A 24,572-nucleotide genomic window follows, 5' to 3' on the forward strand; every position below is an offset into this window, starting at 1 on the left:
TGTCTTCAACATTCAAAACTGCATTCAAGAAGAAACATTCAAATGGACACTGGCACTTAAAAGATTAACACAACTTTTTAATTTTTTTTCTCATTTCTTTTACAACAACATTGAAAATGCGTCAGGAAGGAAAACACAGAGCATTTAAAAGTTCCTTCGCTTTAAAAAGAGAACAACTTTAAAACTTAAGTAATTCACTGTAGGAACAGCAAAAGCACAGGCAGCGGATATGGTTTTATTGACAGTGAGCGGAGAGGGAGCCTGTCTGTGGCTGACAGGCAGTGAGGTGGGGAGGCAGGCATCTTATACTGTACACTTCCCACTGTCTCCACCTTTCCCCAAACATGCCCACAAAACGACCCAACACCTGCTGCTCTATACTGACAGACTTAACAAACACTGAAATTGCATTACACACTGACTGAAAACATACTAAAGTACAGTTATCACTTCTGCTTGAAACAGGAACAAAAACAGGAATCAGAAGAAGCCTTCCCCAAAATGGAGGGCCAGTTTCAGGGCCCTTGTGTTGTGAAAGGGTAGTGGAGTCCACTGCCAATCACCATCACCGAGGAGAAGGACATCAGATTAAAAAATAAAAAGACAAATATATTTTCCACTAGGTCATGGAGTGTGTGTATCCATCTTGCTCTCAAAGGCCAGAGTACAGGCGTAGGCAACCATAGCCTCTTAAAACAAAGCAACCACTACTGCAACAAAATGACTTAAAAGTAGCTTAAAAGCATGACTTAAACATTTTTTTTTGACACATTAAGATTGTGACTTTCTATCGAAGCAGGGTTTTGCAATATACATAATATAATTTCCTTATTTGCCACACATTGGAGCATGTCGTATAATACAGGGAAGTTAAATGAGCATTAAGCAGTGAGCAGTCTCAGGAGAACAATCTATTGGTAAGTATTAAGATGAACAGCGCAGTGTTGCTCTCGTCTGTTCAGTGTTTGTGGCATAGGGGCCCACTGAGACTCAGATTGACTCTGCTCATTAAGCGCTGCTTTTGTGAGACAAAAATAAAATAGATATTAGGGGAGTGAGACGGGGAGCGCTACTATGAATACTTAATTGGGTACGAGGCTGTGTGAGTGTTTATCTCTGTGTTTTGGGTATATCTCTGGGGCAGAGCTCCAGCACGGCCCAGTCCAAGCCGGCTCAGGGTGCTAGCTTGCCGCTCCTGACACCCCTGGCTGGGGAGCTGTGGCGCGGCGTTGGCCTCATTAAGGGTTCCACTGTCTGACTAATGAATCGATTGTCTGGTATCAGTGCTCCTCGCTGCAGCTCCCAGAGTGGCACGCTCCTCTGGGGTTTCCCTTCCGCTGAGCTCTTAATCAGGAAACGGCACTAATTACCCTCCTCTCCCCCCTTCCTTCCTTCTCTCGTTATCTGTAGCCCTCTCATGCTCCCTCTACCTTGCTCTTTATCTCTCTGCCTTTCCTTCTCTTGCTCTCTCTTTCTATCCTGCCTCATCCTCAGGCTTAAATGGGTGCAGGGATGAGCAGCTAACTGACATTGGGAGGGGGGGCTGTTGTAGTAGGGTCCTTTGGGAGCTGGAGCCAGAAAGCATTGCTTCTGTACAAAAGAACCATGGTTGCCCCCACCTGCCCTGCTGTAGGTCTTGAGTAGGTCCCCCCTACACCCCACCCAGCCAAGCCCCCCCACCCCTCTGAAAATCCCTCACCCCCCTTATTTCCTGTTCTCAGTAGACCACCTCATACACGGTGGCCTTCTTGTCTCCAGAACCGGTCACTATGTACTTATCATCTGGTGACACGTCACAACTCAGGACCGATGAGGACTCCTTGGACTGAGAGAGGGAGAGACAAAGGAAAAAGGTGTTAAAAATCAGTGACTCATGCATGAACACTGTTAAAATTAGAGGTGGACCTGCCAGAGCCTGGTTAGTAGGTGTAATAACACTCCAGTTACACACCTCCACTTAGCTACGTGAAACTGAGTATAAACAGAGACAGAGACTGAGACTAAGGAGTCACAGACAGTATGAGACAGAAGGAGAGGTTCAGTGAGAGACAGACGTGTTTACTAAGGAACACACATCGGTCTAGGAAGAAACACACTTCCACCAATTTTTCCGTAGCGGTAGTTGAATGACAGTGATGAGGAGAGATCTCCCTGAGGGTCCCCACATGGCACCACATATCCCTGCTCTACTCAGGAAACTCTTTCACTACTCACATGTCTCCATGTTCATCCACTATAGAGTTGTCTCCTCATAGCTCAAAATGCCCTAATAACACCAGTGTGTATTACCACCTAGATTTATTTTGTATTTTTTTATTTAATATTTAAAACATACAATATACTTGCAGTGAAGCCGCTCAACAACTACAACAGACTCCCATCCAGAGCGACACACAGAAGCAACCAGGGAAAACAGAAAACAATACGAAAAACAGAAGACATCAAGGACAACAAAAATCATAACAGCAAGGCCAACTGAATATGTTTCAGTGCATCTATGGCACTATTTACGTGTGTGTGTGTCTGTGCACATGGGTGCATTTGAATGAGAGTGTGTGTATATGCATGTGTACAAACACCTGCACAGCATCAGCCTCAGGCAAACAGGCATTAGCTGTAACAACACTTCCCCTCAGTGTCATTCAAACGTGCTTTTTATGTTTTATTTTTACTTTTTTTTTTTTTTTTTACTTTTATCTTCGATCGTCATTTTATCCCCCGCCCAGCAACTCCACTCCCACTTGTCTCCAATTCCACATCCCAACCCTCAGCTCCTCCCACCTATCTCTGCTGGCCATCCTCTCTGGATATATCTTTCAGCTATGCTGTGATGTTTAACATAGATTGAAAATGTATTTAATCGAATGGAATCCACAGATTGCTAGTTGAAGATAAAAACTTTTACTAAGAGTATTACTATATTAGTAATTGACTGATTCGGTCTCTCCAGATCTCCCAACAGTATTATTTTTAGTTCATTTAAGATCAATGTTATGCATTTTCAGCCATTCCTGATGGCAATACCAAAATAAATGGTCTATTGATTCTGTATCCTCGCAACAAAATCTGCAGAGCTGTGATGCTTGTATGCCCCAAATATTCAACATTTTGTTGGAGGCAAGAATTATACATAATCATTTTAGATGAAAAACACAAATTCTTGAATCTTGCATCATTTTATATATCAACTCATACACCATGTAGCATGGAATCGGTACATCAAAAATCTCATCCTAACTATTTTGCAATCTGTATGGCACAGCTGTCAACATGCTCGTCCTCAAATTAAACTGGTATACTTTCCTATTTATGCTATTTTCATTCCTCCAGTTTTGATCCTTTATATTGGGTAGACAGACTAGTTCCCTACCTCCTCCCGCTGCCATCTGCCTCCTCCATTTAAAAAAAATGTAACCTTTATTTAAATAGGAAAGTCAGTTAAGAACAAATTCTTATTTACAATGACATCCTACCCCGACCAAACCCTAAAGATGCTGGGCCAATTGTGCGCCGCCTTATGGGACTCCCAATCACGGACGGTTGTGATACAGCCTGGAATCAAACCAGGGTCTGTAGTGACGCCACTAGCACTGAGATGCAGTGCCTTAGACCACTGCGCAACTTAGGAGCCCATTTTTGGGGTAATGCTGTAATCAATTGGTTGTAATCTTGGATTGAGCAGACCTTCCCATACAATTCTGATAACTCCATGAAAGACAATACCATTCCAATTTACTAAATCATTTTAAAACAAAATACTATTTTCAAACATCTTTCCCATACATACAGGTCTTTTATCAATCAGCACAGTTGGTTGATAATATTTGTTGTAACATTTGTTTTGTCTTTTCAGGGGGATGAAATTGAACTTGTAGCCAGCTCTGCAATGCTTGTTTGAAAAAGAGAGATACTTTGAAAAAAAGTATAATTTTCAATTAATGGCAGTCTACACAAAGGCAGAAAGGCCATTTTAAACATTGGATGAGCTTTTCTTAGTAATCTACTTGAAAACCATTTAGGGTTCAAGTAAAACTTTTGAATAAGTATAGCTTTTAGAAAAAGGTTTAGTGCTTTCATATTTAATCATCTCAACCCACCCAATTCATATTCATTACATAGATAGACACACGTTATCTTGTCTGGTTTAGCGTCCCAGATAAAGATAAATATTTTTTGCTCATATGATTTGAAAAACGAATTATCAGGAGTAGGCAGCGCCATAAGTAAGTGAGTAAACTGAGATATGACTAAGGAGATAATCAGGAAATTTTTCCATTAATAGATCTCTCCATGGTTGCAGGGTCTTGTCTTTTTTTACAAGTTTTCTATTGAAATTCATTGTGGAGAGCTCATTTATATATTTTGTGATATGAATACCAAATATGTCTACTTCACCATCAGCCCATTTTATAGGTAAACTGCATGGCAATGTAAAATTCCCAATATGTAATATTGTACACTTATCATAATTAGGTTTTAGTACAGAGAGTCCAGAAAAGTTATCTAGATCTTCAATGAGACATTGCAGGGATCTAGCTTGCGGACTTAATATAAAACTTGAGTCATCGGCATACATGGACACTTCTGTTTTTAAGCCTTGGATTTCTAATCCTCTAATGTTGTTATTTGATCTGATTTTTATAGCTAGCATTTCGATGGCCATAATGAATAGATATGGTGACAGCAGACACCCTTGTTTTACTCCTCTTGACAATTCAAAACTCTCTGAGAAGTAGGCGCTATTTATTATTTTACACCTGGGGTTGCTATACATTACTTTTACCCATTTTATAAGAGAATCACTGAAATTGAAAAAATCCAGGCTTTTATAAATAAAATCCAGTCTTACTTTATCAAAGGCCTGTTTCATGATCTTCTATTATTTATAGTAGTTGTGGTCATCTCCAATGTATCGTCCATGTAAAAAAAACTTTTTAATTCAGAGTGCTATGCATTTTGTTAGTATTTTTGCATGACAACATTGAAGTGTAAGAGGCCTCCAGTTTTTAAGATAGACTGGATCTTTATAATTGCCATCTGGGTCTTGTTTTAATAATGGTGAAATCAGACCTTCCTGCTGAGTACCTGACAAACTACCATTTCTATAGGAGTAGTTAAAACAAGCTAACAATGGAGCTTTGAGTATATCAAAAAAGGCTTGATATACCTCTACCGGTGTGCCATCAAGCCCTGTGGTTTTTCCAGACTGAAAGGATTTAATAGCCTCAAAAAGTTATTCCTCTGTAATTTGGCCTTCACACTGATCTTTCTGTACATTTGTTCATTTAAACAATTATTATTATAATTTTTTTTTAAAGAATTCCTTACAGTAATCGTCATTCAGTGGGTGAGGATGAGATGGAAAAGAGAACATCTGCTTAAAATATTTTGCTTCCTCTTTTAAAATATAATTCGGAGAATCATAGATGACTCCATCTTCAGTAACGAGTTTCTGCAAATTATTTTTGTCAGCGTTCCTGTGTTGGAGATTCAGGAATATTTTGGTTTATTTTTCTCCATATTCCATCCAGTTTGCTTTATTGTTGTAATAGATTACATTAGATCGTTCTTGAATAAGTACCACCAGTTCTTTTGTTTTTCCTCTAACTTATTTTGTATCTCTGTAGTATTGTTTTTATTGCTTTCTACCTGTACTATTAGTACATGTATTTCCCTTGTTAATCTTGTCTCTTTAGACAGAAACTGCTTTTTTATTATTGATGAATATTGAATTGACTGACCTCTGAAGGTACATTTAAAGGTATCCCAAACAATAAGAGGATTTGCTGAACCAATATTGTACTGGAAAATACAGTTATACATTATTTTGTCTTAGTTAAAAATAAATTGTCCTCCAGTAAACTTTGATTACATTTCCAATATCCCAGTCCACGTGGAAATTCTATAAGAGTTATGTGAAGGCAAATTAGATGATGATCCAATCGCATTCTGTCTCCTATTAAAACTTTTTTAACCTTTGATGCAAGAGAGAAAGAGGCAAGAAAGTAGTCAAGACGACTAGCTTGATTAAGTCTCCTCCATGTATATCTCATTAGGTTGGATGTAGATGTATTCACTGATTCAAAATAGGGCACAAAATATACTTTTTTTTTTTACACAATAAATCGGTATAGTCAATCTATTATGGTATTTCTGATGGAACCATTCTCTACTTTTGAGAAAATTACCAAGTCATTAAAAGGGTTTTAGATCATCCCAGTAATGGTAATTGCTCCACAAAGTTTCATAACAGACAATGGTGCTTGTAACTTTTCTTCTTCTTCTTCATGTCTGACAGGCAGAGTGGTGTGTCTCCCCAGGTTCTTAACCCTACGTGGTTCAGCTGTACTCTCAGCATTACTAATCACAGCTTTCAGCACCACAGAAACACATGGGGCTGACTCTCTGACTCTCTCTACATTACCTGAATAAACAAGCCCTTCTACCTCCATTCTGTCTGTCTCCACCAGGCTCAGGCTCTGTCTGCATCAGACCTCATATCCTGGCCCCAGATGGTTTTCTAGACCTGCTCCTCTCTCAACCTCTCTCTTTCCTCACCCTCCTCTCGCAACCAATCCCTCCTCTGAACCTCTATAGTATCTCTCCCTCCTCCCCCTTCCCTCCTCTCTCAACCTCATCCTAATCCCTCCCTTCCTCCCTCCTCCACATCACAGATTCATATCACCAGGGCTGTCAATCAGCAGGCCACTGGTGAGCGAAGCCATTTTGACTGACAGACACACTCATACTACAGAGACAGAAACAGGGAGGAGGGAGAGGTACAAAGGATGAGGTAGTGGTGAGTGAGAGTAAATGGAGGGAGGAGAAAGGGGAGGTATGTGTGTACATGTGAAAGAGAGAGATGAATCAGGGGAGTAAAAGAAGGAAAGCGAGAGAGAAAGCAGCAGATTAACAGTGTGTGAGACAGAGAGAGAGAAAGAGGGGGAGCAGGATCTGAGGGAGAGTGTGAGACGTCATGTGTGGTGGGGGGGGGGGGGGGGACACACACTGAGAGGCATTTGGCATTTGGATAACAAAGCAGATAGCCTCTGTGCATTTCAGAGCCATAGGGAGACACTAACCGCCAAGGCTGCAGATTCCTCCTCTCTCTGCACTAGTCTAGCAAACAGCAAGATGACAGCCATACTGCCTCCCTCCCACAAACGACACATTTCCCCCTTTAAACAGCCCATCCCGTCCTGTAACTCATCATCACACTTATATATACCCAGCACAGACACAGTCTACAACAGCCTTGGCTAAGAATGTATATTCTAGAAATGCACAATGCATTTCCTATGCGGGGAATTTTGAACCCGAGTTAAGTGCGTGTAAATGTAACGTAATTCCCTTTTTATGCATCTTTCTCTTTACTCGTATTCTGACCTTGAATTTAAGCATGAGAATAGCATGCTATTCACCCGCAATTTGTTTTGGGTGGAGATCAAAGAAATGAAGGTGTGGTGGAGGTGTGTCTACAGATACGCCGTATGCTGACCTTTGATTCATTCCCTCATAATTCCACCACCTTTACTCATGATGAAACAATGAATAAGGTCGAGCAACCGGTCAGTTCCAAGTGGAACAACATCTACTTTCTTTTCCGATAGAAAGAACACCATTCTCCATACCCTGTCATTTACAAATTTATAAGTGTTATTGATGAGAGCCAGGTAAATGATTAAGCCATTTAGATAAGGGGATTGCAATCGATTTATATCTATTTTACCTTATGATCAATGGAGGCAAATGTGAAACCAGTCACATGGCAGCAAACTGAAGCATGTCAACATATCAGCTTTTCCATAGTGAAGTTTATGAAACGCTGGCCTTATATATGAAATGTGGAGACCCAAGCTATAAACTTCTGTAGCCATGCTCAAATGACAGTATAGGTCCAAACCTACTGAGTTGTTTTATGAGTTCTAGAATGTTTTAATTATATGTCCAGATTTTTCACTGTATGTTTTACAATTTTTATCGTGTTAAATATTAGCCACAATCGGTAGCCACAGTCAGTTATACCACCATACATTTATAACTGTCACTTTAGTGTTAGTTTCCTTAAATGTTGCATCATTCCTTTCCATTGTTAGTTTACTTTTTTTGCTCTGCGATGTTTGTGTTTTGGTTCCTGAGGATCACTAGCAATAGTGGATCATATTAGGCTATATTCCATGTTGGGCAATTATTTGGAACATGTAACCTATTTGGATCATTCTGGAATGTACACCATACGTAGCAGTTTAAACCTGGAGCCTGTGACATGATTAGTGAGGATTATTATAGTAGATTTATAGGACCACTGGTCAACACTTTTCTCACGTTCCAATATTTCATGGATTGAACAATTGAACATGGCAACATTTAGGATGAATCAAACCACTGCTTTAGATAAAAGTACTGAAAACCCTATTGGATGAAAAGTCCACGAGAAATTCAAGTGGCAGGTTTTTCAGCAGTTGAATTCAATTTATTATATGCGCGCAAGGGAACCGTACCTGCAAAGCCTATTACGCACCTTCATAAGGTAAGTATGAATACCAACTACTGAGAAGTGTGTAGGAAAGGTGTGCTTAGGAAAGATGTACATTTCCTAAGTCTGAATATGTAGACCTTACCATAAAATGCTTACTTACAAGCCATTAAGCCCTTAAACAACAATGCAGTTCAATAAATAGAGTTTAAAAAATAAATAAAAATTACCAAAAAAACTAAAGTAAAAAAGGTCATTTGTACATGTAGGTAGGGGTAAAGTGACTATGCATAGATAATAAGCAGCGAGTAGCAGCAGCCTAAAAACAAAAAGGGGGGGGGGGGGGTCAATGTAAATAGTCCTGGTGGCCATTTGACACATTTTTCAGCAGTCTAATGGCTTGGGGGTAGAAGCTGTTAAGGAGCTTTATGGACCGAGTCTTGGCGCTCCGGTACCGCTTGCTGTGCAGTAGCAGAGAGAACAGTCTATGACTTGGGTGACTGTAGTCTTCCTCTGACACCGCCTAGTACAGTTGAAGTCGGAAATTTACATACACCTTAGCCAAATACATTTAAACTCAGTTTTTCAATTCCTTTAATCCTAGTAAAAATCCCTGTCTTAGGTCAGTTATGATCACCACACAAATTTTCTATAGGATTGAGGTCAGGGCTTTGTGATGGCCTCTCCAATACCTTGACTTTGTTGACCTTAAGCCATTTTGCCACAACTTTGGAAGTATGCTTGGGGTCATTGTCCATTTGGAAGACCCATTTGCAACCAAGCTTTAACTTCCTGACTGAAGTCTTGAGATGTTGCTTCAATATATCCACATAATTTTCCTCCCTCATGATGTCATCTACTTTGTGAAGTGCAGCAAAGCACCCCCACAACATGATGCTGCCACCCCCGTGCTTCACAGTTGGGATGGTGTTCTTTGGCTTGCAAGCCTCTATGGTGGTCTGCTTGAAACATGTAGGTATTACAGACTGGGTCAGGGAGAGGTTGAAAATGTCAGTGAAGACACTTTCCAGTTGGTCCGCACATGCTTTGAGTACATGTCCTGATAATCTGGCCCTGCGGCTTTGTGAATGTTGACCTGTTTAAAGTCCTTGCTCACATCGGCTACGGAGAGTGTAATCACATAGTTGTACAGAACAGCTGGTGCTCTCATGCATGCTTCAGTGTTGCTTGCCTCGAAGCAAGCATAAAAGGCATTTAGCTTGTCTGGTAGGGTCATGTCATTGGGCAGCTCGCGGCTGGGTTTTCCTTTGTAGTCCATCATAGTTTGCAAGCCCTACCACATCCGACAAGCATTAGAGCCGGTGTAGTAGGATTCAATCTTAGCCCTGTATTGACGCTTTGCCTGTTTGATGGTTTGTCTGAGGCCATAGCGGGATTTCTTATAAGCGTCCAGATTAGAGTCTTGCTCCTTGAAAGCAGAAGCTCTAGCCTTTAGTTCGGTGTAGATGTTGCCTATAATCCATGGCTTCTGGTTGGGATAAGTACGTACGGTCACCGTGGGGATGATGTCGTCGATCACTTATTGATGAAGCCGGTGACTGAGGTGGTATACTCCTCAATGCCATTAGATGAATCCCGGAACATATTCCAGTCTGTGCTAGCAAAACAGTCCTGTAGCGTAGCATCCGCGTCATCTGACCACTTCCGTATTGAGCGAGTCACTGGTACTTCCTGCTTTAGTTTTTGCTTGTAAGCAGGAATCAGGAGGATAGGATTATGTTTAGATTTGCCAAATGGAGGGCGAGGGAGAGATTTGTATGCATCTCTGTGTGTGAAGTAAAGGTGGTAACATTTTGAGTGTGTGTATTTTTCACCTGGAAAATACTGGCTCCATATGGCGTCCTCCACGCATTCAGCAGATTGTCCTTCCCTGTACTCACAAACCACTTGCCTGAAACACACGCACGCACACACACACACGCAAGCAAACACACACACAAACACACACCATTACACTTGGGCTCAGCAGACATATGGACTACACATCTCATTGGCATAAGTATAAAAGTTAGGAGAGTGTGTGTGAGTGTGGCAGAGTTGTGAGCTTGTACGTACCACAGGAGGCGAACTTGAGTGAGAGCACACAGCTCTCGTGGAGGTGCAGCTGGTACTTGTCTGGTTTGGAGACGTGCAGCACTTCTACATTACTGCTCTCCATGCCCACTGCCAGCCACTCTCCTGTAGGACAGTAGCCCAGAGAGAAGATCTTGGCGGGAGGGAGGGAGGGAGGTAGAAGGAGAGAGAGTGGGAGAAAAGTACTTCATTACACGAGTGAACGGAGCTCATCTGACAAAGATCATCAGCAGCATCATCATGAGTGATGTATTTATTATTCTTCCTGGGGTGCAGCAACATTAAGGCATACAGTTGAAGTTGGAAGTTTGCATACACCTTAGCCAAATACATTTAAACTCAGTTTTTCACAATTCCTTTAATCCTCATAAAAATTCCCTGTCTTAGGTCAGTTAGGATCACCACTTTATTTTAAGAATGTGAAATGTCAGAATAAAGCAGAGAGGATTAAATATTTCACTTTTTATTTCTTTCATCACATTTTCAGTGGGTCAGTTTACATACACTCAATTAGCATTTGGTAACATTGCCTTTAAATTGCTTAACTTGGGTCAAATGTTTTGGGTAGCCTTCCACAAGCTTTCCACAATAAGTTGGGTGAATTTTGGCCCATTCCTCCTGACAGAGCTGGTGTAACTGAGTCAGGTTTGTAGGCCTCCTTGCTCGCACACGCTTTTTCAGTGATGCCCACACATTTTCTATAGGATTGAGGTCAGGGCTTTGTGATGGCCACTCCAATACCTTGACTTTGTTGTCCTTATGCCAATTTGCCACAACTTTGGAAGTATGCTTGGGGTCATTGTCCATTTGGAAGACCCATTTGCGACAAAGCTTTAACTTCCTGACTGATGTCTTGAGATGTTGATTTAATACATCCACATAATTTTCCTCCCTCATGATGCCATCTATTTTGTGAAGTGCATCAGTCCCTCCTGCAGCAAAGCACCCCCAAAACATGATGCTGCCACCCCCGTGCTTCACGGTTGGGATGGTGTTCTTCGGCTTGCAAGCCTCACCCTTTTTCCTCCAAACATAATGATGGTCATTATGGCCAAACAGTTCTATTTTTGTTTCATCAGACCAGAGGACATTTCTCCAAAAAGTACAATCTTTGTCCCATGTGCAGTTGCAAACCGTAGTCTAGCTTTTTTATGGCAGTTTTGGAGCAGTGGCTTCTTCCTTGCTGAGCGGCCTTTCAGGTTATGTCGATATAGGACTCGTTTTACTGTGCATATAGATACTTTTGTACCCCTTTCCTCCAGCATCTTCACAAGGTCCTTTGCTGTTGTTCTAGGATTGATTTGCACCTTTCGCACCAAACTAAGTTCATCTCTAGGAGACAGAACGCGTCTCCTTCCTGAGCGATATGACGGCTGCGCGTGTTTATACTTGCGTACTATTGTTTGTACTGATGAACGTGGTATCTTCAGGCATCTGAAAATTGCTCCCAAGGATGAACCAGACTCGTGGAGGTCTACAATTTATTTTCTGAGGTCTTGGCTGATTTCTTTTGATTTCCCCATGATGTCAAGCATAGAGGAACTGAGTTTGAAGGTAAGGCCTTGAAATACATCCACAGGTACACCTCCAATTGACTCAAATTATGTCAATTAGCCTATCAGAAGCTTCTAAAGCCATGACAGCATTTTCCTGAATTTTCCAAGCTAAAGGCACAGTCACCTTAGTGTATGTAAACTTCTGACCCACTGGAATTGTGATACAGTTCATTATAAGTGAAATAATCTGTCTGCAAACAATTGTTGGAAAAATTACTTGTGTCATGCACAAAGTAGATGTCCTAACCAACTTGCCAAAGCTATAGTTTGTTTACAAGACATTTGTGGAGTGGTTGAATTTTTTTTTTTTATGACTCTAACCTAAGTGAATGTCAACTTCCGACTTGAACTGTACAATTTAAAATATTACATGAAATTACATTTCATAACACTTTTCACAACACATTAAGTGTGTTGCCTCACCCGGAACCCAAACTGGCTGCGCGCGTGCGCCATCGTGCGCTATCGTGCATAAATGTATTTTTCCCCCCCACACCAAACGCGATCATGACACGCAGGTTAAAATATCAAAACAAACTCTGAACCAATTACATTAATTTGGGGACAGGTCAAAAAGCATTAAACATGTATGGCAATTTAGCTAGTTAGCTTGCCTTTGCTAGCTAACGTTAATTTGTCCTATTTAGCTAGCTTGCTGTTGCTAGTTAATTTGTCCTGGGATATAAACATTGAGTTGTTATTTTACCTGAAATGCACAAGGACCTCTACTCCGACAATTAACTTCTTATGGCTGCAGGGGCAGTATTGAGTAGCTTGGATGAAAGGTGCACAGAGGGGCCCAGAGTAAACGGCCTGCTCCTCAGTCATAGTTGCTAATATATGCATATTATTAGTAGTATTGGATAGAAACACTCTGAAGTTTATGTCTGTGAGTATAACAGAACTCATATGGCAGGCAAAAACCTGAGAAAAAATCCAAACAGGAAGTGGGAATTCTGAGGCTGGTAGATTTTCAACCAAGATCCTATTGAAATCACAGCGAGATATGGATGAGTTTGCACTTCCTACGGCTTCCACTAGATGTCAACAGTCTGTAGAACCTTGTCTGATGCCTCTACTGTGAAGGGGGGCCGAATGAGAGGGGAATTAGTCAGGTCTGCCATGACCTGACCATGCTTTGACCATGCGCGTTCACATGAGAGGGAGCTCTGTTCCATCGCTCATCTGAAGTCAATGTTATTCTCCGGTTGGAACGTTATTCAAGATTTATGTTAAAAACATTCTAAAGATTGATTCAATACATCGTTTGACATGTTTCTACTGACTGTTACGGAACTTTTGGACATTTCGTCAGCTTTTAGTGAACGTGCTTCCTGACGTTGGATTTGTTTACCAAACACGCTACAAAAATAGCTATTAAATGATGGACATTACCGAACAAAACAAAAATTTCTTGTGGAAGTGGGAGTCCTGGAAGTGCATTCCGACGAAGATCAGCAAAGGTAAGTGAAGATTTATAATGCTTTTTATGAGTTTTGTTGACTGCACAATTTGGCGGGTAACTGTATGGCTTGCTTTTGTGGCTGAACGCTGTTTTCAGATGATTGAATATTGTGTTTTGCCGTAAAGCTTTTTGAAATCTGACACAGCAGTTGCATTAAGAACAAGTGTATCTTTAATTCTATGTAAAACATGTATCTTTCATCAAAGATTGTGATGAGTATTTCTGTTATTTGACGTGGCTCTCTGCAATTTCTCCGGATATTTTGGAGGCTATTCTGAACATGGGGCCAATGTAAACTGAGGTTTTTGGATATAAATATGAACTTAATCGAACAAGACATATATGTATTGAGTAACATGAAGTCCTATGAGTGTCATCTGATGAAGATCATCAAAGGTTAGTGATTCATTTTATCTCTATTTGTGCTTTTTGTGACTCCTCTCTTTGGCTGGAAAAATGGCTGAATTTTTCTGTGAGTTGGTGGTGACCTAACATAATCGTTTGTGGTGCTTTCGCTGAAAAGCCTATTTGAAATCAGACACTTTGGTGGGATTAACAACAAGATTACCTTTAGCCTTTCAGGAGCCTCTACCCCGGGTCCGGGAGCACCCCCCCCCCCCCCCCCCCCCCCCCCCCCACTGATTAGCATCACTAGCATAGAGTCACAATTAAATAGTAGCATCTAAATATCATTAAATCACAAGTCTAAGACAGCTAATGAAAGATACAGATCCTGTGAATAAAGCCACCATTTCAGATTTTTAAAATGTTTTACAGGGAAGACACAATATGTAAATCTATTAGCTAAACACGTTAGCAAAAATCACCATTTTTCTTTGTCCACCATTTTCTCTCAACACCAGTAGCTATCACCAATTCGGCTAAACTAAGATATTGATAGCCACTAACCAAGAAAAAACCTCATCAGATGACAGTCTGATAACATATTTATGGTATAGGATAGGTTTTGTTAGAAAAATGTGCATATTTCAGGTATAAATCATAGTTTGCCATTGCAGCCAGCATCACAAATCTCACCAAAGCTCCTAGAATTACTACAGAGAGCAACGTGTATTACCAATTTACTCATCATAAAACATTTCTTAAAAATACACAGCACATAGCAATGGAAAGACACAGATCTTGTGAATTCAGACAACATTTCAGATTTTCTAAGTGTTTTACGGCGAAAACACAATAAATCGTTATGTTAGCATACCACATATGCAAACGTTACCCGAGCACTGATTCAAGCCAAAGAGAGCGATATCGTTATCATCGCCAAAATATATTAATTTTTTCACTAACCTTCTCAGAATTCTTCAGATGACACTCCTGTAACATCATATTACAACATACATATAGAGTTTGTTCGAAAATGTGCATATTTAGCCACCAAAATCATGGTTAGACAATGACAAAAGTAGCTCAGCTGGTCAGAAAATGTCGTGCACCATATTAGACAGTGATCTAGTCTTATACATAAATACTCATAAACTTGACTAAAAAATACAGGGTGGACAGCGATTGATAGACAATTTAATTCTTAATACAATCGCAGAATTACATTTTTAAAATTATCCTTACTTTTCAATACAGGTTGCGCCAAGCGAAGCTATAGCAAACAAAATGGCGGCATAAGCGTTTAACATTTTTCGACAGAAACACGATTTATCATCATAAATTGTTCTTACTATGAGCTGTTCTCCCATCAGAATCTTGGACAATGAATCCTTTCTTGGGTCTAATCTTCTTTTGGTCGAAAGATGTCCACTTGTCCGTCGAAATGCCCACTAACGTACAACCGGGACCCCGAAACGTGCCCGGAGCTTCAAAGTCTATTACAAAGCAATGCCTCAAAATCGCACTAAACGGATATAAATTGCTATGAAACGGTTTAAATTAACTACCTTATGATGTTTCTAACACCTATAACGAGTAAAAAGATGACCGACGCTATATTACTGGCTAAACCAAGGCTTGGAAAAAGGCCAGTCAGCTATCCTTCTTGCGTTGAGCGCAGAGTCCAAAGGAACGCTACTTCCGGTATTTGGTGATTTATAGAGCCAATGATTGCGCAATCGACTCCATTCAAATTGTCACCACTTACTGACATCTAGAGGAAGGCGTGGGCAGTGTTTGTATCCTCATAGGATCTACAGTGGCTTTAAAACTGATCTGGAACCAGAGGCCAAGAGTTCTGAAAACTCACTCACTGGGAGGAAAAGTGCTGTAGAATGAGTTCTGTTCCACTCAGAGACATAATTCAAACGGCTATAGAAACTAGAGAGTGTTTTCTATCCAACAATAACAATAATATGCATATTGTACGAGCAAGAATTGAGTACTAGGCAGTTTAATCTGTAGAGAAAATTATGCTAATGTGAAACAGCACCCCCTATAGTTGCAAGAAGTTAAAATGGTATAAGAAACATGTATGTTTGAGTAATTTTAATTATGAGATTTCTGTTGTTTGAATTTAGCGCCCTGCACTTTCACTGGCTGTTGTCATATCATCCCATTAACGGAATTGCAGCCATAAGAAGTTTTAATCCACACATAAACCGGCCAACCGAATCGTTTCTAGTCATCTCTCCTCCTTCCAGGCTTTTTCATCTTTGAACTTATATGCTGATCGCACCTAAACTTTCATTGTATTACCACGACAACCGGCAACAAAGTTCATCTTTCAATCACCCACGTGGGTATAACCAATGGGGAGATGGCACGTGGGTACCTGCTTCTATAAACCAATGAGGAGATGGGAGAGGCAGGACTTTCAGCGCGATCTGCATCAGAAATAGGAACGACATCTATTTTAGCCCTTGGCGTCGCAGACGCTCGTTTGCGCGCGCGAGCAGTGTGGGTGCAAAAATTGAATAACATGGATTTCAAAATGTATTTTGCGACGCTCGCGCACGCGACGTGTCCGGTCTGGTCAGCATGTGCATGCTATCACATATCTCCAATACAAAATCCATGTGTACGTGTGTGTAGAGTGCGTGTCTTATCATGTGTCTATGCCTGTGTGTGTCTTTTCACAGTCCCCACTGTTCCACGAGGTGCATTTTATCTGTGTTTTTTATCTGATTCTACTGCTTGCATTAGTTACCTGATGTGGAATAGAGTTCCATGTAGCCATGGCTCTATGTAGTGCTGTGCACCTACCATAGTCTGTTCTGGACTTGGGGACTGTAAAGGCATGTCTTGTGGGGAATGCATGGGGGTCCGAGCTGCGTGCTAGTAGTTTAAACAGAAGACTCCATGCATTCAGCATGTCAACACCTCTTACAAAAACAAGTAGTGATGTGGTCAATCAGTCCTCCACTTTGAGCCATGAGAGATTTACATGCATATTAATAATGTTAGCTCTCCGTGTACATTTAAGGGCCAGCCGTGCTGCCCTCTTCTGAGCCAATTGTTATTTTCTGAGGTCCCTCTTTGTGGCACCTGGCCACACAACTGAACAATAGTCCAGGTGCGACAAAACTAGAGCCTGTAGGACCTAACTTGTTGATAGTGTTGTTAAAAAGGCAGAGTAACGCTTTATTAGGCACAGACCTCTCCCCATTTTAGCTACTGTTGTATCAAAATGTTTTGACCATGACAATTTGCAATCCACGGTTTGTCACGCCCTGATCTGTATCACCTGTCCTTGAGATTGTCTCCACCCTCCTCCAGGTGTAGCTTATTTTCACCAGTGTATTTATCCCTGTGTTTCCTGTCTCTCGGTGCCAGTTTGTCTTGTATGTTTCCAAGTCAACCAGCGTATTTCCCATTCTCCTGCTTTTTGCGTGATCTTTTTTCTATTCCTCCCTTTTGACCCTTGCCTATTTCTGGACTTTGTACCCGCCTGCCTGACCATTCTGCCTGCCTTGACCACGAGCCTGTCTGCCACTCTGTACCTCCTGGACTCTGATCTGGTTATGACCTTTTTGCCTGTCCACAACCATTCTTTTGCCTACCCCTTTGGATTAATAAACATTGTAAGACTCCAACCATCTGCCTCCTGTGTCTGCATTTGGGTCTCACTTTGTGTCTTGATACGGTTACTCCAAGCAGTTTAGTCACCTCAACTTTCTCAATTTCCACATTAATTATTACAAGATTTAGTTGAGGTTAAGTGAATGATTTGTCCCAAATACAATACTTTTAGTTTTGAAATATTTAGGACTAACTTATTCCCTGCCACCCATTCTGAAACTAATTGCAGCTCTTTGTTAAGTGTTGCAGTGATTTCACTCGCTGTAGTAGCTGACGTGTATAGTGTTGAGTCATCTGCATACAGAGACACACTGGCTTTACTCAAGGCCAGTTGTATGTCATTAGTAAAGATTGAACAAAAGTAAGGGGCATAGACAGCTGCCCTGGGGAATTCCTGATTCTACCTGGTTTATGTTGGAGAGGCTTCCATTAATGTCCTTCCCTATAAGCGTGCTGATAGGCTGTCAATTTGTTTACAGTAAAATAGCATTGTATCTGGTCAAACACAAATTATTCCCAAAGTTTACTAAGGGTTGGTAACAGGCTGATTACTGGCTCAAATAGCCAACCAACGGCGGCTTTACTATTTTTGGGTAGCTGAATTACTTTTGCTTCCCTCCAGGCCTGAGGGCGCACATGTTCTAGTAGGTTTAGATTGAAGATATGGTAAATAGGAGTGGCAATATCGTCCGCTAATATCCTCAGTAATTTTCCATCCAAGTTGTCAGACCCCGGTGTCTTGTCATTGTTGATAGACAACAATCATTTCCCCCTCTTCCACACTCACTTTACGGAATTCTAAATAACAATGTTTGTCTTTCATCATTTGATCAGTTATACTTGGATGTGTAGTGTCAGCGTTTGTTGCACTACACATCATTAAAGTAATTGGCAATATCAGTGGGTTTTGTGATGAATGAGCCATCTGATTCAATGAATGATGGAGCTGAGTTTGTGTTTTTGCCCTAAACTTCATTTAAGGTGGTACAAATATTTTAACTATCATTCTTTATACACTGCTCAAAAAAATAAAGGGAACACTAAAATAGCACATCCTAGATCTGAATGAATGAAATATTCTTATTAAATACTTTTTTCTTTACATAGTTGAATGTGCTGACAACAAAATCACACAAAAATTATCAATGGAAATCAAATTTATCAACCCATGGAGGTCTGGATTTGGAGTCACACTCAAAATTAAAGTGGAAAACCACACTACAGGCTGATCCAACTTTGATGTAATGTCCTTAAAACAAGTCAAAAGGAGGCTCAGTAGTGTGTGTGGCCTCCACGTGCCTGTATGGCCTCCCTACAATGACTTGGCATGCTCCTGATGAGGTGGCGGATGGTCTCCTGAGGGATCTCCTCCCAGACCTGGACTAAAGCATCCGCCAACTCCTGGACAGTCTGTGGTGCAACGTGGCGTTGGTGGATGGAGCGAGACATGATGTCCCAGATGTGCTCAATTGGATTCAGGTCTGGGGAACGGGCGGGCCAGTCCATAGCATCAATGCCTTCCTCTTGCAGGAACTGCTGACACACTCCAGCCACATGAGGTCTAGCATTGTCTTGCATTAGGAGGAACCCAGGGCCAACCGCACCAGCATATGGTCTCACAAGGGGTCTGAGGATCTCATCTCGGTACCTAATGGCAGTCAGGCTACCTCTGGCAGGCACATGGAGGCCTGTGCGGCCCCGCCAAAAAATGCCACCCCACACCATGACTGACCCACCGCCAAACCGGTCATGCTGGAGGATGTTGCAGGCAGCAGAACGTTCTCCATGGCGTCTCCAGACTCTGTCACGTCTGTCACATGTGCTCAGTGTGAACCTGCTTTCATCTGTGAAGAGCACAGGGCGCCAGTGGCGAATTTGCCAATCTTGGTGTTCTCTGGCAAATGCCAAACGTCCTGCACGGTGTTGGGCTGTAAGCACAACCCCCACCTGTGGACGTCGGGCCCTCATACCACCCTCATGGAGTCTGTTTCTGACCGTTTGAGCAGACACATGCACATTTGTGGCCTGCTGGAGGTCATTTTGCAGGGCTCTGGCAGTGCTCCTCCTGCTCCTCCTTGCACAAAGGCGGAGGTAGCGGTCCTGCTGCTGGGTTGTTGCCCTCCTACGGCCTCCTCCACGTCTCCTGATGTACTGGCCTGTCTCCTGGTAGCGCCTCCATGCTCTGGACACTACGCTGACAGACACAGCAAACCTTCTTGCCACAGCTCGCATTGATGTGCCATCCTGGATGAGCTGCACTACCTGAGCCACTTGTGTGGGTTGTAGACTCCGTCTCATGCTACCACTAGAGTGAAAGCACCGCCAGCATTCAAAAGTGACCAAAACATCAGCCAGGAAGCATAGGAACTGAGAAGTGGTCTGTGGTCAACACCTGCAGAACCACTCCTTTATTGGGGGTGTCTTGCTAATTGCCTATAATTTCCACCTGTTGTCTATTCCATTAGCACAACAGCATGTGAAATTTATTGTCAATCAGTGTTGCTTCCTAAGTGGAAAGTTTGATTTCACAGAAGTGTGATTGACTTGGAGTTACATTGTGTTGTTTAAGTGTTCCCTTTATTTTTTTGAGCAGTGTATAATGTATCTTTGTTTCATAGTATAGTTTCTTTTTATTCAGTTTAGACACAGTATTTCTCAATTTGCAGTACGTTTGCCAACTGGTTGTGCAGCCAGACTTATTTGCCATTCCTTTCGCGTCATCCCTCTCAACCATACCATTTGTCAATTCCTCATCAATCGACAGGGATTTAACAGTTTTAAAGTAATTTTCTTAATTAATGATTGCATATTAGCAACTGGAATAAGCAATTTCATAAATGTGTCAAGTGCAGCGTCTGGTTGCTCCTCATTACACACTACAGACCAACAAATACTCTTTACATCAACATATCAATCACTACAAAACTTATTTTACACTATATTAGGCCAACTATATTGTGAGCATTACATCCAATGGATTTGGAGACTGCTTTACAGAAAATGTCTGCAGCATTAGGAAAGATGTGATCAATACATGTTGATGATTTCATTCCTGGGCTGTTTGTAACTACCCTGGTAGGTTGACTGATAACCTGAACCAGGTTGCAGGCACTAGTTACAGTTTTAAGCTTTTTCTTGAGTGGGCAGCTTGATGAAAGCCAGTCAATATTTAAATTACCCAGAAAATATACCTCTCTGTTTATCACATACATTATCAAGCATTTCACACGTTATCCAGATACTGACTATTAGCACTTGGTGGTCTATAGCAGCTTCCCACAAAAAAAGGGCTTTAGGTGAGGCAGATTAACATGTAGCCATATTACTTCAACAGTACTTAACAGGATCCAGGAACCCAAATAATTTGGATGGATCCCATCCTCCTTATAAAACAAGCTTTGTTTCCAGAAGGTATCAAAATTGTCAAATGTTACACCCACAGACTTGCAATAGTCACGTAGCCAGTTATGGAGGGCTAAAAGTCTGAAACATTCAATGCCACGATTTAGGGAGGCCACAGGGCCAGATATTATGGGGCGCTTGTTGGTGTCAATTAGAGACCCAATCAGTTATTTAAAATCAATTTTCAGCATTCTGAGCTGACCTTCATAAGGTCATTGAATCCCACATGAACTATGATAGACTCAATTTCCTGATGCTGGTTTAAAATGTTTAGGAGCAGCTTATTGATGTCCTGTATCCGTTTTTGCTCCAGGGACTGAGACATTTCTCACCATTGAACTGCCCAATACAATGGCCGGAGAAGGGATGGAGAAGCAGGATAGCATACACCCGCAGCTACCAGCGATAGGTCCAGACCTCCCACAGCAGGCAGTACCCCGTCAGATCCAGAGTGAGGGGAAAGGAGCAAAACTCAATAACGAAGCCGCTGCTGCAGTCAGCGTAGATGGAGTCAGCACAGCTGTTGCAGACACAGGCAATGCCAGTGATAAAGGCTCAGGTAGATCAGGCACCAGGACGGCGTAGATATTCCTCATGTGAATCTGCTCCAGACCTCTCCCAGACACTCCAGTCCGCTTAGCAGCATGCCGCTGCCTTCGGTTTCCACGACTTGTGACATGGGCCCAGTGATGATTGGGACAATCATCTTGCTGTTCTCCATCTACTCCACTGTGGAAGAGGAGAAGCAGATGGAGACGACTTCCTTGGCAGGCAAGTTCCAGGTAGCACAGGCCATTCAGATAGGGACAGATGACAAGGCAGGGATACATCCATTAAGCCCGAGCTACGTCCAGCCACATGAGCTGAGAACGAGAAAGTTCCAATTTGTGTTTCCCCCTTAAGTTCACACAGACTTGAAATTTGCTTGCTAAGGATAGCCACCTCATTCCTGTAATCCTCCGCAAGCAAGCAATTGCCGTATTGGAACTCCGGATTGTCAATATTGTCCCAGACAAGAGCGTAATAAACACAGCTTCTACAGCGCTGGAAATGTTTATTAGCTATTCCAGGCGATGCCGGCTCCATTGCAACCTAGTTAGCTAGCTGTCAGCAGGTTGACACAAACACTTATGAACAAAATAAAACTTTGGAAACAACAGGCCGAAACAACAGGTCGAAGCCCGGCAGGTATCCAAGTAACTGATGAACATGAAAAAAACAAATGTGTAGTTGTAATTGCATTCGCAAACTTGTAACTTAATATTTGCGAGCAATAATTGCATTTGTGCACATGTCAATTTCTGGTGCTCAGACTTTTGGCAGTTCTCTAGCGCCCTACTGTGACAAAAATATGTAGATGTGCAAACAGTGATGTGATAGAACAGAGAGAAACAGTGACTGGTTTGATATAGAGGCTGATATGTATCATATATTAACAGGTGCAGTGCTTCTCATAAAGGCAGTACTGAGCTGGTTTTAGCTAGTCTCAGCTAATCGCACAATGTCTCAGGTATTCCATCAGTACCTGTGAGGTGAAGTCATGCTGCTGCAGCTGCCGTCCCTCTCTCAGGTCCCAGCAGCGTACTGTGTTGTCCAGCCCCCCCGTCCACAGTTTGGTCCCATCGTTGGAGATGTCAATACAGCTGGCCCCGTCAGTGTGACCCTGGAACTGCCTGGGTAGCATAAAGATCACATCAACACCTAGCCATTCAGATGTAATCCATAGTCTATACAGTAAACCCCTACCCTGCTTTCTCCTCCCCCTATCCTCTTCTCTTCTCTCCTGCCCTACCCTCTCTCTCTCCTCATACCTGACCAGGGGTTCTGGTTGTGGAGGTCCCAGACTACGATGTCTCCCCTTATACCCCTCTTAACCTCCTCCTCATCATCCTCCTCTCCTCCTCCTCTTACCTGACCAGGGTCTGGTTGTGCAGGTCCCAGACTACGATGTTGCCGTCACTGCAGCAGGAGAAGCAGACCTTGTTGTCGGGGGAGATGGCCAGAGCGTAGCAGGCCGGGGCAGAAGACGTCAACTCCGCCTTGATGCGGGGAGTAGGTGTGGCCAAGTCCCAGATTGACAACGTGCTGGCCTCGCCTCCAACAATGAGGGTCCGCCCATCAGGAAGAATCTTACATGAGCGGATGTAGTTATCCCTGTTCTGATTGGTGTGAAGAGAGTACATGTGTATTGGACTGGCAAAACAAGCAATATTATTGGTTAAGCCTTTTAAAGTGTGTGTCCACTCACCAGACAGTCGAGCTGGGCCATGGCACTCTTGTTGCCAGGCTGGCTGATGTCCCACACCTTGACACAGCCCTTGCCGCCGGTGTAGACGTGACGTGTGGAGGTGCTGATGGTGACGGCACACACCACCTCTCCGTGGTTCAGAGTGTGGATCTGACGGGCATGTCGTGGGATGCCCGGGCCCAGCAGGGCATCCGGAGGGAAAGGAACCGGTTGCATCTGTCCATCCGCACTGACGTGGAAAGAGTAAGCACTGGAGAGAGGCAGGAGGGAGAGAATGGAAAGAGTGCCAACCACTGCAATCTAGATCTGTATATTATTACAAAAACTAAGTGCTTGCTACTTGCTAAAACCTTGAAGACTGTCAACACTGTAATGGCATTAGAAGTTGAGAAATAGTCTTCTAGAACAGAGTGTTATTTGTGATGGCAGAGTTTGCGGCTCCAGCTATTACAACAACAGCCATCTTTCTTCTGTCTGGATAGATTTATATGGAGGAGAAGAGAGACGTACGGTTTTCCCCCGGAGGATCCACCAGGCAGTGAGGAGGACAGCCCTGGGGCCCTGAGGTGGGACCGAGACTCATACGCCATCTGGAGAGACTAGGAGGACCAAGAAATTAGGAGTTTACTAATAGAATCATCCTGTGTTGTAACAGTTTAATCTCAGTAAATCCTGATCTCATCAAGTTGAGTGAAATCTTGACAATTCATCCAAAACAAGCTTCCAAACCAAATACTACTAAGAATCCATCTTCATCAATAAAAAATGTATTGTTTTAAATGAGTGGTGCACATCTTCGATCCTCTAGGCAACTGGTTTCCCATCTTGCTTTCTAATTGAAAGCAATCTAATTGATTCATACCTGGGTAACCAGGTGTGCTCACTAACTAGCGAATTAGAGACATAATTGATCAATTAAGTGCCAGGAAGAGACAAAGACTATAGACAATGCAGCCAGTGAGGTCTGCCGTTGTAGACAGGTGTTTTAAACAGAGAGACCAGTGATGCATTGTATCTAACTCACCAAGGGGCTGCGGGTGTAGACGCTGGCAGCGGTGCTGATCTGGGGCGAGAGGGTGAGGGCAGCCCCGAAGCCCCCGGGACTAGCCAGCTCCCCGTTGAGGCCTGCGTGGGACACCACCCCAAAGTGAGCTGGGTATGAACCGGGGGGCACAGACAGGGGACTGCGGAGAGCTGGAGAGGCGAGGAGGGGGTGAGGGGGGAGATGAGAACACACCTTACATTCCAGCGGGTAAGAAAGGGCTATTAGGGTCTAACTGGTAGAGATATGTTGTCAACAATTAAGTTCCTCTCGGTTTCTTATAGGCTACAATGCCGTCTTTATTG

General features: G+C 42.5%; 1 protein-coding gene across 2 annotated transcripts in view; it reads right to left on the bottom strand.

Moving 5' to 3' along the window:
• Nucleotides 1-56: 56 nt before the first annotated feature.
• LOC129810675 (transducin-like enhancer protein 4) overlaps nucleotides 57-24,572 on the bottom strand; it is an 84,057-nt gene continuing 59,541 nt past the window's right edge. For both annotated transcript variants that reach the window (XM_055861430.1, XM_055861431.1), the window contains exons 13-20: nucleotides 24,250-24,419; nucleotides 23,736-23,824; nucleotides 23,226-23,475; nucleotides 22,889-23,136; nucleotides 22,503-22,650; nucleotides 10,553-10,703; nucleotides 10,312-10,388; nucleotides 57-1,825 (exon numbers count right to left, since the gene is read on the bottom strand). In XM_055861430.1, coding sequence (XP_055717405.1) covers nucleotides 1,718-1,825; nucleotides 10,312-10,388; nucleotides 10,553-10,703; nucleotides 22,503-22,650; nucleotides 22,889-23,136; nucleotides 23,226-23,475; nucleotides 23,736-23,824; nucleotides 24,250-24,419 — 1,241 coding nt within the window. In that variant the 3' untranslated portion in view covers nucleotides 57-1,717. The remainder of the gene's footprint in view (nucleotides 1,826-10,311; nucleotides 10,389-10,552; nucleotides 10,704-22,502; nucleotides 22,651-22,888; nucleotides 23,137-23,225; nucleotides 23,476-23,735; nucleotides 23,825-24,249; nucleotides 24,420-24,572) is intronic.

Source organism: Salvelinus fontinalis, chromosome 14, assembly GCF_029448725.1.
Source record: "Salvelinus fontinalis isolate EN_2023a chromosome 14, ASM2944872v1, whole genome shotgun sequence".
Classification (NCBI taxonomy): domain Eukaryota; kingdom Metazoa; phylum Chordata; class Actinopteri; order Salmoniformes; family Salmonidae; genus Salvelinus; species Salvelinus fontinalis.